We start from the raw sequence: 16,565 nt of genomic DNA on the forward strand, positions 1-16,565 counted from the left end.
TAGGTCCTTGCTTTTCCTCACTTTGAATACTTCTCACCAGTCCCTTGTGGCTTGCAAAGTTTCTTTTGAGAAATCAGCTAACAGTCATATGGAAACTCCTTTGTAAGTAACTGTGCTTTTCTCTTGCTGCTTTTATGATTTTCTCATTATCTTTAACCTTCGGCATTTTAATTATAATGTGTCTTGGTGTGGCCCTCTTTGGGTCCAACTTGTTTGGGGCTCTCTGTGCTTCCTGGGCTTGTATGTCTATTTCCTTCACCAAATTAAGAATGTTTTCTTTCATTATTTTTTCAAGTAAGTTTTCAATTTCTTGTCCTTCCTCTACTCTTTCTGGCATCCCTGTGATTTGGATGTTGATACATTTGGAGATATCCCAGAGTCTTCATATATTGTCCTTGTTTTTTTGAATTCTTGTCTCTTCATCCTGTTCTGGTTGAATGTTCAATTCTTCCTTTTGTTCCAAATTGTTTATTTGCAACCTGTCTTCCTTCTCTTCACTGTTGATTCCCTGTGGATTTTTCTTTATTTCACTTAGTGTAGCCTTTATTTCTTCCCTATGTTTTTGCTGCACTTGATGAGTTATCTGAGCATCTTGATCATCAGTGTTTGAACTCTGCACCTGATAGGTTGGCTATCTCTGTTTTGTTTAGTTCTTTTTCTGGGGTTTTGTTCTGTTCTTTCATTTCTTTCATTTGGGCCATATTTCTTTGTCTGCTCAATTTGGCAGCCTCCCTATTTGTTTCTTTGTATTTGATAGAGCTGCTTTGACGCCCTGTCTTGGTGTACCTGTTAAGTTATATGGGGCAGAGCCTCAGGTAATTGCCAGGGCAGGGCAACCCACTTCACCATGCTTTGTGGCTCTCTGTGTGGTGGAGGGGTCAGAGATGAGACAATAGCACTGCCTGGCTTCTGGAGGCCTGCCTGGCACTTGCCCCATTTACAGTCACTTCACACACTTTCCATGTGTAACTGGCTCCCTTGTATCTATTGCCCTTGTGGTGATTCCTAGAGTGGGTGGGTTTGTGTATATTCTAAGTCTGTGTGGGTCCTTTAAACTGAGAAACTGGCAGTTTCTTGTGGTGCCCCCAACCCCCACTGATTTTTATAGTCGGAAGTTATGAGGCTTTATATTCCTGGCACTGGAACCCTGGGCTGCATGGTCTGGCCTGGGGCTGGGATTGCTCACTCCCCATGTATCCCTCCCAATTTTTATTCACCACATGTGAATGTGGGACCATCCATTCCACTGCCGCCACCACCACTCCATGCTACATGTCCTCTCCATCCATACTCTCCATCTCTGCCCCTCCTACCTGTCTGATTGACTGTGGCTAATTAAATTCTTGGTTGTCAGACTTCTATACAGTTTGATTTTCTGACAGTTCTGGCTGTTTTTTGTTTTGAGGTAATTTGTGATTCTTTTTGTGGTTGCTTGGGGAGGTAAAGTATGTCTGTCTATGCCTCCATCTTGACTGGAAGTAAACCCTATATTTTTTTTTATTCCAGTTACCAGAGAATTGATATCTTAATAGTACCTTGTCTTCCATTCAAAGAACATGGTATATGTCCTCTTTATATAGGTCTTATTGAATTTTTTAAAGCAATGTAACAGAAAAAACCTATCGCTTACATTCTTTTTTTTAAAACATTTTCCCTAGCGACCTCTATCATCCTACTCCATTCTGGCCCATTGTACTACTGCCATTCTGCAACTTCCCAGGCTTCCTAGAAATTCCCTTCATAGTTCTCCAATGTTAGATTCCTGTTTGTTCATTTTAATCTTCTGTGTGCTTGGTTTACTCCTTATTTGACGAAATCTATCATCCAGTAGCTTCCATACGATTTGTTTATTAGCTGAATGTAAAATCATTTCCCCTCATCACTTTGAAGCAATGTTTCCATTGTCTTCTAACATCTAATGTTCCTGTTGGAAAGCCCAGCACCCCCCAGCCCCAGGACCTTTTTATGTTACCCGATTTTTCTCTCTGGTAACTTTTAGGATCTTCTCTTTACCCTTGGTGTGCTAAAGTTTCTCAGTGATGTGTTGTACCTTACAATGACATGAAGATCTTTTTCATTTATTATGCTGAGGATATAGACCTTTTCCTCTGGAGGTGATATCCTAGTATTTTTTCTCTGATTGATTAGATAATATCCTCTCATCCATTTTTATTCTTTTCTGTGAAACCTCTAATAAGTTGATGTTGGATCTCTTAGACTGATTTTCTCCATTATCATCTTCTTCTCTTCTATTTGTCTTCAATATATCTTTTTCTTAGTTTTTTTTTTGGGGGGGGAGGGCATGAATATTGAAAGGAGTGGCAAGCAGATTTCCTTGACTTTATTTTCTACTTGAAAAATGCCATAAAGTTTCTTCTTTTTTGGATTGTTCTCTTAAAAAATAGTATCCTATCATTTTTAAATACCTAGAATATTTTCTTCATATCTCTTTGAGGATATTAATTACAAGATTTTAAAAAAGTTTTAAGTTTAGCATCATCTCTGTTTTTAAATTGAAGTATAAGTGACATACATTCAATAACATTATATTAGTTTCAGATGTACATAATTTGATAATTGTATATATTGTAAAATGATCATCAGAATAAGTCTAGTTAACATCTTCCACCACACATAAGTTATAGAATTCTCTTTTATTATCATGAAAACTTTGAAGATCTACTCTTTCTTTTTTGTTTTGCAGGCTGGCACTCAATCCACTGAGCTATACCAGCCAGGGCTACTCTTTCTTTTTAAAATACTTTATGTATTTATTTTTAGAGAGGGGAAGAGAGAAACATTGATGTGTAGTTGCCTCTCGTGTGCCCCCTACTGGGGACCTGGCCTGCAATCCAGGCATGTGCACCAGCAGCAATTGAACCAGGGACCTTTCCATTTGTGGTACAATGCCTGTCACACTGAGCCACAACAGTCAGAGTTAAGATCTACTCTTTCAGCAACTTTTGAATATATAATACGTATTATTAACTATGGTTACCATGCTGTACATTACATCTCCTGCATTATTTCTTTATTCAGTGCCACCCTCTCCTTTAAAAAAGTGTGTGTAGATATTTTTTCTTCTCTTTCTTTTATGATGGTGTAAGCTTGATTCAAATGTCTGAGGATCCTCAGCTAATTATTTATATATAAGAGAGAGGCTCTAAAGAACAAGAAATCTAAATTCTGTATTGGCCACGCTTGTCAATAAGTGGGCTTCATTACTGGCTAATTGGGTGTCAAATTAACTTTTTGACAGGTGACCTCTTTATGTCAGTGTCTGTAGCTCTTTTCTCCTTAGGCAGTTCAGTTTCTCCAGAGGAGATCCTGGGTCCCCTGCCTGAAGAGTATAAGTCTGGTATTGTGGGACCTGCAGGGGAAGAGGCTGCGGGGAGTCTCACTGTTCAGTATGCAAGCCCCTTGTTTCCATTTTAGCATTTCAACTCTGCCCTGTACTATTTCTGATGTCTTTAGCCCAGATACTTGAAAGGAGGGCTTCTCTAGTTGAATGTTTCCCATTTTTCATGGGGTGGAAATGAGGAAGCTTTCTGGCGTGGGGGTGGGACCTGGAGGTCCACTGTACTTTATGTAGTCTATGCCTCCTGTTGCAGCTCTGCCACTCGTTTGCACTTTCTGTTGTGTGTGGTGCCTCCAGTCCTCACACCTTTCTTTTCTCAGCAGATTTCCCATCTGCAGATGAAAACGTCAAGGTTTTGTCTTCTTTACTCTGCTGAATTAATTAGCATGCCTCCATTCTATTTCTCACATTCTCCAAACTTGCTGATTTTTATTGCTTTCCATATCTTTTTATTACTTTCTATTAGTTCCTAGGGTTTTGGGGAGGAGCAGTTAACAACAGTCTTCTCCTTGGTTTGTTTTTAAAGCTAAAAGACAGACTGTGGCTCTGGAACTACTTGAATCAGAAAGAAAGTATGTCATTAACATCTCTCTCATCCTGAAGATTAAGGCAACATTCCAGGGGTCAGATGGAAAGAGGAATTCCAAAGAGAGAAGGTATCCATGTATTCATTGCCTTTGCTTTACAGATTGATTAAGATTTAAGGTAAGTGTTTATTGTTTCCACTTTGGGAATTCTGGGACCTGTACAGAGTTCCAGAAATAGTCTTTGAAAACAGAACAGGCAGTGACAGAAGGTAACCTCTGGTTTTCTAGGCTTTTTCTGAAGCCTCCATGTGTACTTTAAATAGACCACCTGAATGAAATACAGAACAGAATGAGAGGTGTTTTTCCCTATTGGTGGTTTTCCTCCTGCAAAGATTAAAATAAATTAACATTAACTATCTTTCCCACAACAACTGGTAAGCACTTTCTACCCCTGTTGGAACCTGGGGATGAAAATAACACTCACCATAACTACAATCTGACACTCACACCTGAGTTTGCCATGTCTTCTCGAACCAGTGAAATGAATGTCAGGTTTTACCTAGAAAAAAGTGTAGTGTTTAGGAGTCTCTCCAGCTTGTCTCAAGACAGCCTGCTCCTTGCTGGAAGGGCTGGAGGCTGCAGGGAGAGGCATAGGCTGTCAGCACAAAAGCCTGAGTGGATCTTGTGGGCTGTGGCTCATTTGTTGAAGGATCACAGAAGCTGGTGTTCTTGGCTTTTCCTGGTCTGATTTACCCAGATAGAGCTACAACCTCAGAATCAAAGGGTCTTGTCTGAACACTTGTGGGATGGGGAAAAGTCAGCTCCACAACATTGCCAGTTAGTTATAAGCTAACTATAGTTAGTTATAGTTAGTTATAGCTTAGTTATAAGCTAAACCCCAGTGCATCCACTGAGAACTCAACAAGTTGTATGCTGCAGATCACCACCAGGTGGCACATGTTTCATGATCAAATTTAGCTACATCCTTCTGCTGAAGTCCAGTATTTGTCAGTCCAGTAATACTGGACTGACAAGAGCTACGTTATTAATTTGAAACTATAACTGGATTTCCCTTGATTGCTTCTAGTTTATTTCCCTCATTGTTTAAGTACCAAATGGTCAGAATTGAAATAACTTTGAAGGCTTTAAAAAGAATATGCTAACTACTCACATTGCCGTAATTTCACTCCTAGTAAGGAACAGGGAAGAAGTTGAACGCTTAATACTTTCACCTTCACAAAGAAGTTGCTTCTGGGAGTCAGGTCTGGATCTAGACAAAACAGTGAAATAGTTTAAATATGTCTATACTTCTTGCCGTCCTTCTTCCTCTGCTCTCCATCTCCTGGCTCACCTCCTCCACACTCCTCCCTGATTTCAAATACTATCCTTATTAAATTAAAAACCTTTTAAAAACCTATTTTCAACATTTGGTAGGTTATTGCCTTTCATGTAACTTATGTATTTCCATGATACTTCCATTATCCTTTTCTGACCCACCCTGAAATCTCAAACTTATCCCAGTGACAGTCCAGGAGGCATCCTAGACTCCAACCAGGTTACCAGCTCTCCAACTCTACAAGTGCATTGGGCACAGTACAGCAGAAGACGGTGTCCTCAAAAGAAAAGGAGGGAAGGAGAGAGGGGAGAGAATAAGAGAGAAGAGACAAGGGAGAGAAGAGACAGAGGTGAAGCAGAAGAGAAGAAGGTCAGGCAAGTTCAGGAGAGGAAAGGAAAGAAAGGAGAAAAAAAGAAAAAAGATAATCCAGTCCAAGACATGTCACATAACCTGTGTAGACAACCCATCTCACAGTCAGATCTCACCATGGTGCCCTAACATCTTTCAGTGTCACACCAGGAATATTACCCAAAGTCACTGATAGCCTCCGGGTGGGGAGAAATCTTTCATATCTAGTTCTGTTGCTGGTGCAGTTTTTCTTTCTTTCAGTTCAATCAATTGTGCTTTCCTCCATCAACTTTATGATCTTCTCCCAATCCAACTGTCCCCTGGCTATCCCTCCAAATTCTCTCTGACCTGGACAGGGATTACTTAGCTCTTCCAAGTCCACTGCATCAGCCATAAGAGCTCAGCCCAGGAGTCCTCTGCTCCCGTACTTCCGGATCAGCTGGCCTCACATGTTTGGAGGCCACTGGCACAGAAGGTGGAGGGGTAGCAGATAGAAGTGGAAGAAATCCTTTTATCACAGGAGGCAGCTGGGTGCCCCATCTGGTGTTGTGGGTTTTCTCTGAGCTGTAGTCACAGGGGCATCTTTGCTTTAGTTGGAAATGGGTTGAAAAATTTTCCTCTTGAATTGGTGTTCTTCCTAGTGTTCTAAAAAAAAAGTGCTTGTCCAGGGTTGGCAAAGCACCCACTAATTAGGTGTCCACTAATTTACTCTCACTGGATCCTAGGGAAATAGCCAAATAAGTTCAGCTCTCAGTGACAAGCAGGCCATCACTCTCATCTTTGTTAAACTTGAGATCTTGAATGCAGAGGGAACCTATTTTATATTCCTCTAAGTCACCAAGTTAGAAATCAAATCCTCGCTTGTAGCTCAGCAAAACTTCATTTCCTTCTGTTTCTTCCTTCCTCGTTCCTGTAGGCCCCTGGTCACCCCACCACTCCCCATCTAATCCCCCTCCTTCTTCCTTCCATGATTCTTTTTTCTCTCCTCTCTTTCTCTGACATCACTCCTCCTCCCTTCATTTCCTCTGGAAAAAAAAACGAGGCTCACTGAGATGGGGTAGAGGGACTATGAGAGTAGGAAGGGGACTCTGTGAAACTCTAGGGAATAGCAGGCCAGGACTGATCTATAGCCTCCCCATTCAAGACTCTGTCCTTGCCCAGTATTCTTAGAAACCAAAGGAAAGAGAAAAAGGAACACTGCCACGCTCCTTTCCCTTGTGCTTTTAGTTGCCAGCTTTAAACAAAATTCCCTATTTATGTAAGTAGCAGTCTCCTACCCAGTAGCTAAGAATGACCAAGTGCCACCTTGTGCTGTCATCTGTAACAATAATGACAGAATTTTGCACATCAAGTAAGAATAACTGTACAACACTGGAAAAGATTTCCTTTAGAATTTCCACTGTCACATAAATGACAGTGGACCAGTTTGGCTTTAAAAAGACTATTCAAGTAATGTGCTTTTTATTATGTCAACACACGACACTACAGAAGTCATCAGTAAAGGGGTCTTTTTATATCCTGAGGATATCTGCTATTAGGTCTACAATGACAAACTTTTATTTTTTAATACTAAATGCAGGTCTGTGATTCAGAATACTTTGAATAACTAGGAAAATGGGCCCTGCTGCATATATTCTTGTAGGGGCTTTTCTTTCCTATACCTGGTTTGCGTGATTCTTTCTCTATTCTGTTTCAAGCCTCTTTCCTGGCTCTTTACGGTACCTTGTCCAGCAGCACTTGGATTTGCTTCATGCTCTGCAGGAAAGGGTCCTGAAGTGGCCACGCCAAGGAGTCCTTGGAGATTTATTCCTTAAATTAACAAATGATGAGGTAAGTTTTTAAACAATTCTTTATAAATTTGAATTATACTCATCTGTGACCCCCTCATCTACTTTTTTTAATAGAGAATCTGGAATTAGTGAATTTCTAAGCTAGAAGAACTGCCAAGATCTAGTCTAACTTCCTCATTCTACACATAATATGAAGTTCAGGGAAATTTCAACTTTGCTGAATCACCCAGCTAACCAGATAACTGTGGATCTGTCACTGGAACCTGGGTTTTCTAACTTTCGGTTCATTATTTTCCACTATACTATAACTGCTGCCATTGAACATGCACAAAAGTGTGTGTGTGTGTGTGTTTGTGTATATTTATAAATAAATGCATGCATACATATCCACACATACATACAAAATAAATATATGAAAGTTTGCATATATGTATGTACTTTCACTTACAATTTCATTCCTTAGAGATACTTAAAAAGTGATGGGTAGCTATTCATCTTGAATGTTTTTGTTTTCACTTCCTTGAAGGGGGTCCTAAGTTTCAAAATCCTGTGGTTCTACAAACTAAATAAGATCCAGGCCAGAAGATGCAAACTCAAATGTCTACAGAGTCAGACAGTGAGATGAATGAGTAGAAGGAGGTGGAATTTAATACAAGAGGGAATGTTGGGAAGTGAGTTTAAGTGGAGCAAACATGCTTTCCTATAAGGAATGACTACTTGGCTTTATCCAGTTTTTATGCAGGGAGAAAGACTAGAGTTGCCAGGTCTGATCTTTAAAGAGCAGCTGGAAATCCAGAATTTTGTGTGAGATTTTCTTATCTTAAAAATATTGTGTAGGACAAAAAACTGTACTTGAAAAATAACTAAATAAAATTAATTATTAAAAAAAATATATTGTGTAGGGGAGGGCCAAGATGGAGGTGTAGGTGGAAACACTGTGCCTCCTCACACAGCCAAAAATAAGGACAACAAAGATTTAGAAACAAGAACACAACCAGAACAGACAGAAAATTGAACTGTACCGAAGTCCAACAATGAAACATTCATCCAGACTGGTAAGAGGGGCAGGGTCAGCAGCCACTGGAGAAGAGTTGAGGCAGGAAAAAGCTTGCACAAGTGGTGGGGCTAGTAGATCCCGGGTGTGGGGAGGAACTGAGCAAACCCAGTGAGGCATACAAGGCAGTTGGCTAAGCACAGGCGCACATTTGTGCACAGATAAACCAGGCAAAAATGGGCAGTGAGATAGACTGTGCAATCCAGGGCCCCAGTGATGGAAAGTTAAAGCACCGATTGAAAACACTTGTGGGGGTTGAGGTGCTGGAAAACACTCCCATCCTCATAGGACAGATTGTTGGAGAGACCCACAGGGTCCTAGAATGTACACAAGCCCACCACCCGGGAAACCAGCATCAGAAGGGCCCAATTTGCTTGTGGAAAGTGGCAGAAGGGACTGAAATCCAAGAGAGCGCAGAGCAAGCACCATTGTTCCCTCTCTGACCCCGCCCCCACATACAGCATCACAACTCAGCAACTGGGTTGCTGTGCCCTCGTGGACACCTCAGGCTCCTATGTAACAGGTGCAACCAGACCCAAAAATTATGGCTCAAACTGAAGAACAAATCAAAGCCCCAGAACCAATAATTTTAAGTGACCAAGAGATAGCCAACCTATCAGATGCACAGTTCAAAACACTGGTGATCAGGATGCTCACAGAACTGGTTGATTTTGGTTGCACATTAAACGAAAAAATGAAGGCTACACTAAGTGAAATGAAGGAAAATGCACAGGGAATCAAGAGTGATGGGAAGAAAATTGGGACTCAAATCAAGGGAGTGGACCAGAAGGAAGGAAGAAACAACCAAACAGAAAAAGAATGAAGAAACAAGAATTCAAAAAAAAAATGAGGAGAGGCTTAGAAACCTCCAGGACATCTTTAAACGTTCCAACATCCAAATTATAGGGGTACCAGAAGGGGTACCAGAAGGGGAAGAGGAACAGCAACAAGTGGGAAACTTATTTGAACAAATAATAAAGGGGAACTTTCCCAATCTGGCAAAGGAAATAGACTTCCAGGAAGTCCAGGAAGCTCAGAGAGTCCTAAACAAGGTGGACCCAAGGAGGAACACACCAAGGCACATCATTACATTACTCAATATTAAAATGAAGGAGAGAATTCTAGAAGCAGCAAGAGATAAGGAGACAGTTACCTACAAAGGAGTTCCCATCATACTGTCAGCTGATTTCTCAAAAGAGATCTTACAGGCAAGAAGGGGCTAGAAAAAAGTATTCCAAGTCATGAAAGGAAAGGACCTACATCCAAGATTGCTCTATCCAGTAAAGCTTTCATTTAGAATGAAAGGGCAGACAAAGCACTTCTCAGATAAGGTCAAATTCAAGGAGTTCATCATCACCAAGCCCTTATTATATGCAATATTAAAGGGACTTATCTAAGAAAAAGATGATAAAAAATATGAACAGTGAAAGGACAGCAAACTCACAGTTATTAACAACTACACCTAAAACAAAAGCAAAGTGAGTGGACACCTAGATCAGGAGCGGAGCCACAGAAATGGAGATCACATCGAGGGTTAGCAACAGGGAAGTGGGAAGAGGAGAGGGGAGGAGAAGGTACAGAGAATAAGTAGCATAGACAGTGGGGGAAAAATAGACAGGGGAAGGCAAGAATAGTGTGGGAAATGTAGAAGCTAAAGAATTTGTGACACATGGACATGAACTAAAGGGGGAGGAATGTGGGGGGAGGGGATGTGCAGGGTGGAAGGGAATGAAGGGGGGAAATGGGAAAACTGTAATGGCATAATCAATAAAATGTTAAAAATATTGTGTGGGATAATTAAAATTGGTCTGCAAGCCAGATTTTGCCTGCATCCAACCTCTGTACATCAAGGGTTCTCAACTGTGGACAATAATACAAAGTTTACAAATTACCTAGTTGTGCAGATTAGAGTAGATGTAATGCTACCCTGCTCATATTGCTTTTACTTATTTGTATTCAGTATAATTTCTTGGGTTAAGATTTGTTATTTCTGTGGGAATATAACTTTGGAAGCTGAGAATTGTTTTCCCAAAGATATATTGCATAGGTGAACATGTGATTGGTGGAAAAAGTTGAGAACCATTGGTCTAGACACTATGAAGTGGGTTGAACAAAATCCCTCATTTGGATGTAGATGATTAAAATAAAAGTAATCTTAAAACAAAATATGCATTTTTATCATTAAATAATTTAAAATACTTTTTCAGTTTACATAATTTCTCTCCTCTGCCTTAGTTTATCATTTTACTTTTCCCCAAGTCCTTAGGGATATCTACCTTAAAACCCAAAAGATTTTTCAAAAAGATGAATATAAAACAAGAACACATTAATGAACACATTAAATGAATGGTTGTCTCTTCAAAGTACTTCTTTTTGATATATATGACTATAAAAAATTGGCTGCTATCATTCCTGTTTCCAGGTTCTTACCATGCATTTTTATGTTTGTTTTCAAGAATAATTTCTTGGATTATTATGTTGCCTACCTGAGGGACCTGCCTGAATGCATCTCTTTGGTTCATGTTGTTGTTCTGAAGGAGGTAAGTTCACTCTATCTGCACAGTATCCTTTGGTTACCTGTGTACCATATGATGTTGCTCACCCACCCAGGACATACAGCACATGCACTCTGAGTTTGTCTTCCAGGTTGGGGAATGGCTTGAGCAGAGCCACTGACACTCCTCCCTGGGGTTCAAGAAGCTCACTCAAGGATGAGTGCCATTGCTTTGTCCCTGCCTTGCCTCACGGACCATCTGCTCAACTCCACTGGAAGTTAGGCAAAGTAAACAGGTTTTCTAAGCAGAGATCCTCAGGCTGCAGCCTGCATGTTATATGAGGGATTTTTTTTTAGGCTCAGACAATATGAATCTGAATATTAAACTTATATAATCTGACTATTAAACTCAAGTCATCCTGTATCTGTCATTTTATAAGATTGCAAAGTGATTCTAGTCATGTAGCTTTAAGAACTGCTTGTACAATGCTCTATTCGGTGCTCAACAAGCATTATAAATATAAAACAATTCTAGTTATTTTAGGTTAATAGGAAGAAACTGTATCAGAAGCCCTAAAGTTAAGAATTAATCAAGTTTCACAGGAGGTGAGGATCTGATTTTCTACATTACCCTACTACTCCCAACTCAGTGTAATGCCTACCACCTGTTAGTACTCAGAAAATATTTGAGAAAGGGGAAGGAAAGGGGAAGGGAAGGAAAGGGGAAGGGAAGGGGAAGGGGAAGGGAAGGGAAGGGAAGGGAAGGGAAGGGAAGGGAAGGGGAAGGAAAGGGGAAGGAAAGGGGAAGGAAAGGGGAAGGGAAGGGAAGGGAAGGGGAAAAGGAAGGGAAAGGGAAGGGAAGGAAAGGGGAAGGGGGAAGGGGAAGGGTGAAAGGGGAAGGGAAGGGGGAAGGGAAGGGAAGGGAAGGGAAGGGAAGGGAAGGGAAGGGAAGGGAAGGGAAGGGAAGGGAAGGGAAGGGAAGGGAAGGGAAGGGAAGGGAAGGGAAGGGAAGGGAAGGGAAGGGAACATGGAGAAAGTCCAACTTGTTTCCTGCTGCCAGGCCAGCTGGCCAGTTTCTGATCATATTCTTTCACCCATTCTCATCAGGCTCAAACCAGCCTAAGTGCCTATTAGTAAACCATTGTAATGATTACTTGCTGGAGAATCTTAATGACTTCATTCAGGTTAAATATAATTAATTGAGTGCCCACTTCTGTATAGCACTGTGCTAATATCTGAGGTTGAGGATGGAGGGGGCAATTTGAAAAGTTGGGTATATTAAAAGGAAGTATATAATATGCTCTCTGCTAAAGAAGAATTGTCTCCTTGAGCATTTCCTTGAACAAGTGGCCTGTCCAACAACAGATCATGCTTCATGACACTCTAGAGGAAGAGAATACTCTGAGAGTCAACTTTTTCTACTCTGGCAGGACTGGCACTGGGGTTCTGAAGCCAGAACTGGAGAGACACCAAAGAGTGATTCTACCTTTCTTTCTTCAGGGTGATGAAGAGATTAAATCTGACATCTATACACTGTTCTTTCACATAGTCCAGCGCATCCCTGAATATCTGATACATCTGCAGGTAGGCATGGCTGGGCAAGCCCCCAAAGTGATTATCAGGCTAAACTGTTGTTTTTGGCTTCCAAGAGACACTGTAAGAGATCAGGAAGGAATAATTAGTATTTCTAAAATATATTTAAATAACTTAAGAGTGCTAATGACTTTCCCATCCCACCTTGTGGTATGAGCTAAAATCTCAATCTCTCAAAATGTTTGCCTCACGATGCCTGCCTTTGACATTCTAGCTTCAATAACTGACAATCTCCACCTCTGCTGATCCAGAATCTTTCTATAGCAGCTCCTACTAGACTCTGACTGCCTATTCAGTCCCTTCCACCTTTGTTCTACAGCCATCTAAATGTATCCCCTAACCCTCACTGCCCACCCCCCCCCACTTCTGGAGTCTAAGAACTATCCATGTAACCTGCCCATTTAACTGCTACCCTGACTACTTTCTTTTGGCTTGCGTCCAGGGGTTTACCAAACATTGCTTCTGTCTTATGCCAAAGAACCAGCATGAAGAAACTGATGAGCTGACTTCTCCACACCTTTTTCCTACAGGTCTTATCGACCTCGGAGGAAGTAGAGTTGAGAGGGTGGCTCAACAATACTCTTATGGGCCCCTCTTCTTCCCACCACCCACCTGTCCTGGTTTATTTGCTGACTGACCTTTCTAAGTAATTCAACGAAAGCATCTTAGATATGCTTGGGATTTATCACAGGTGGAAGGAGTCCACTATCGACATCAAAAAGATTTTCAATTGTACAGCTTTAGATATTAAAATACTTTTCTCACAATAATTATTTTCTTTAATCCTTTCAACAAGCTCATAAAACAGGTATCATTATTATCATTTTTTTAAAGATAAGGAAATGGAGAGGCAAAGAAGTAACTTGCCTAAGTTAACACACCTTATAGGTGAAAAAGTTAGGACCGAAACCCAGGTCTTGCGAACAGTATGGTAAATAAGAGCCCTGGTTCTATTTATTGGCTGACTTGAGTTCAGATCCTGGTTCTGCTACTTACTACATGTGTAACCTAATGAAGATTAGTTAACTTTGCTGTATACATTGATTTTCTTGTTAAGTGAAGGTAATAATGGTACCTATCTAATGAAGTTATGGTAAAAATTAAATGAGAAAATATATGTAAATGACTTGGTGCTGGCAATAGGAAGTATTCATTAAGTGTTAGCTTTCCCAAATCCATCTTGCATGCATGTTCCACTAGAGCTCAGTAGTCAGTGTAATAGAAGGGACCACCAGGCTGGGATTGGTCATACACCCTGCCTTTCGCAGAGTGCCTTGATGCCTGGTATTTTCACCATTGGTCTGACTCCTATGGGTCATGTAAGTATTGCTTATCAACAGCAATTGTTAAAATGGCTCCATTACCTCAGAGATCTAATTAATAGATCCTTACTTTTCAGATGGAATTATCTTACATTCACATCCAACTCATATAGGCGCGATAGTGACTGTTATTTTCCCTTGGTGTGATGGACAAAGAATACAGCAAGTTTGACTCTTTGGCTTATAATTAGATTGGCCATATGTATTGTTTTGACTAAATAGCTACCAAACTCTCACAACAAATCAAGGCAAGGTGCAGAAGAGAAAAAACAACTTTTCATTCTAATTATGCAATACTGCTTCCTTTTTTCCTTCATCCAGAATGTCCTGAAGTTCACAGAGCAGGAACACCCCGACTATTATCTACTTCTGGTGTGTGTTCAGCGTCTTCGAGTATTTATCTCACACTACACCCTGCTGTTTCAATGCAATGAGGATTTGCTTATTCAGAAACGGAAAAAGCTCAAGAAGTAAGGTTCTGATTGCAGTCTAGAGGGTTGATCAGAGGCTTCTGAGAACAGGACACAAACAATGTGGGTGTGTGTAACAAGCAATCGCATTATATGTTAAGTGGTTAAAATGCAGTGACAATAAGAAGAGAGGGGAGGGAAGAGAGGTGGCCAGATTGGCTACAAGAGGGGAAGCACCTACTACCTGGTGGAAATTACTTTAGAAAAATAAGCACTTTCACTCTAATGCTTATATAGACCGTCTCATTACTCATGTTCACTACCACAAAAATAGTTCCCCTAAATTCACCAGATTTAAAAATACAGTTTAAAGGCCAGAGTGTGGTTTCTTTAACTCAACAAATATTTATTGAGCACCTATTTGTGTGTATCAGGTACTGTTTCTATGCACTGAATATACTGCAATAAAAAATACAACAAAAATATTTGCCACATGGAGCTAACTTTCTAGACCTGGGGAGCCAATAGTTACCGATAAGTGCTATGGATAAAAATAAAACAAATAAGGGAGAGGATGGTGGTTGAAGAGATTTCATGCTAAGAAGAAACAGGAAAGGCTTACGAGGGAGAATCTGGGCTTCAGAGAAAATAGAAGAAACCAATAGCAGAGCTTCCTAATGACCTGGATTTCCTTCAACCTCATCACATCCTAATAAGGAAGAGTCATTTCTGTGGGTGCTTCAGACAAGAAAAAGGTGCTATCTCCCACGCCAGGGCTCCTCTAATGGGGGACAGCTCCCCATACCATCCCTCTTCCCCAGACTCAATTCAGCCAATTTATCAGCATCCCTACTGTCAACATCCGGTTCACACACCTATTATGTAAGCAACCTGGTATGTAGAGGGCCCTGAAGAGAGAGAGAGAGAGAGAGAGAGAGAACTTCATAGCTGAGCTTCATCTAAGAAACACTGTCTCCCTATCTTTCTTGGTATAATCTGTGTATTCAAAAAGCCAGTTTCCCATCGCACACTCTGAAAATTATTATTTCCATTCCATTAGGTCCTCCATGGCAAAACTGTACAAAGGGCTGGCTTCCCAGTGTGCAAATGCCGGACAAGATGCTTCCCCCACTGCAGGCTCTGAAGCTGTCCGTGACAGTGGGATCCATTCCGAAGAGATGTTGCAACCCTACCCTTCTGCTCCAAGTTCTGGCCCTCCTGTCACGTAAGCACCTGTTGCTGTGGAAAGGTTAATGGCAATGCCTTTGGGTCCAAGATGGTCTGTGTGGGGTAGTAGGCCAGCCTGGATTAGGAGTATGACCAACAGAACCCCTCCATCCCTCTTTGTCAATCAGGCTTGTGTGTGACAGGAAAGCAGGTGACCCAATGGTTATATCCCCAGCAGGGGTGTCCAACCTGCGGTCTGTGAGCCACATGAGGCCCAGGATGGCTATGAATGTGGCCCAACACAAAATCGTAAATTTACTTAAAACCTCTTTTTTGGCTCATTAGTTTTCATTAGTGTTTGTGTATTTAATACATGGCCTAAGACAACTCTTCTTCCAGTGTGACCCAGAGATGCCAAAAGGTTGGACACCCCTGTTGGAAGGGAAGGTGTAAAGGCTGAAGGTCACTCCCAACAAGTTGGTAACTGCACATAACCACCCTCTATCTACAGCATGAGTCTCTTTGGGTTTGAACAATGATAGAGTAGAAGAGAGTGTCATAAGAAGACAGGAGGCATTTTGCAACCCCTCAAAAGGGTGGGAACCCACCTAAGATCTCCAAACATAGTGGAGGGAAAGAAAGTCTCATTCAGGGGTCAGTGAAAAGTCTGGGCTCTGAGGATAAAAAATAGGTCTGAGGTGATCCAGAACAAATGTTGTTTAACCCTTTCCAACTCTCCTAGAAGCTTTCTCAGAAAGGGAAAGCATACGCTCCATTCTTCACTTATCATAGCTTCTCTGAAAGCCATTCTGGGTAGTGGATGGATCTGACAGCCTTTTAAAGTCTCTGCATACAACCCTGTAACACATTAAGCTGCATTTTCATTCTGCAAACCTCCTGATGATATTTAGAGTAATGATTAGACCATTTATTTATCTGGAACTCATTTTACCTTTGAAGGATAAAGTCAACTTGGCTACTTTTGGAACTAGGGGTTCTGGAAGATTAAGGGAAACCCAAACTCAAAATTCCAAATCCCCACTTTGTTAAATATAGACAATTCTCACAAAAGTAATTTCTTATACTATAACTTCTCCTTTGGGTTTTATTCTTAAGCAAAAATTACAAGTCATACAAGAAGCTATTTAGTATTCTTCCCCCAAATT

General features: G+C 40.9%; 1 protein-coding gene and 1 long non-coding RNA gene across 5 annotated transcripts in view; one reads left to right on the plus strand and one right to left on the minus strand.

Annotated features, from left to right (window-relative positions):
* The window catches only part of LOC119052062 (uncharacterized), a 38,153-nt gene that overhangs the window by 20,072 nt on the left and 1,516 nt on the right, over positions 1–16,565 (minus strand). For 2 of the 3 annotated variants that reach the window (XR_008392027.1, XR_008392026.1), the window contains exons 2-4: positions 7,292–7,378; positions 5,057–5,155; positions 4,370–4,444 (exon numbers count right to left, since the gene is read on the minus strand). This is a non-coding gene — a long non-coding RNA (uncharacterized LOC119052062). The remainder of the gene's footprint in view (positions 1–4,369; positions 4,445–5,056; positions 5,156–7,291; positions 7,379–16,565) is intronic. The other variant, XR_005083058.2, reaches the window with a different exon arrangement.
* Positions 1–16,565, plus strand: part of ARHGEF33 (Rho guanine nucleotide exchange factor 33) — a 49,910-nt gene that overhangs the window by 19,683 nt on the left and 13,662 nt on the right. For both annotated transcript variants that reach the window (XM_037149052.2, XM_053667165.1), the window contains exons 8-13: positions 3,885–4,014; positions 7,267–7,399; positions 10,870–10,953; positions 12,408–12,491; positions 14,144–14,292; positions 15,293–15,457. In XM_037149052.2, the coding sequence (XP_037004947.1) occupies positions 3,885–4,014; positions 7,267–7,399; positions 10,870–10,953; positions 12,408–12,491; positions 14,144–14,292; positions 15,293–15,457 (745 nt within the window). The remainder of the gene's footprint in view (positions 1–3,884; positions 4,015–7,266; positions 7,400–10,869; positions 10,954–12,407; positions 12,492–14,143; positions 14,293–15,292; positions 15,458–16,565) is intronic.

Source organism: Artibeus jamaicensis, unplaced genomic scaffold, assembly GCF_021234435.1.
Source record: "Artibeus jamaicensis isolate MK-2021 breed Jamaican fruit bat unplaced genomic scaffold, CSHL_Jam_final contig_465, whole genome shotgun sequence".
Taxonomy (NCBI): domain Eukaryota; kingdom Metazoa; phylum Chordata; class Mammalia; order Chiroptera; family Phyllostomidae; genus Artibeus; species Artibeus jamaicensis.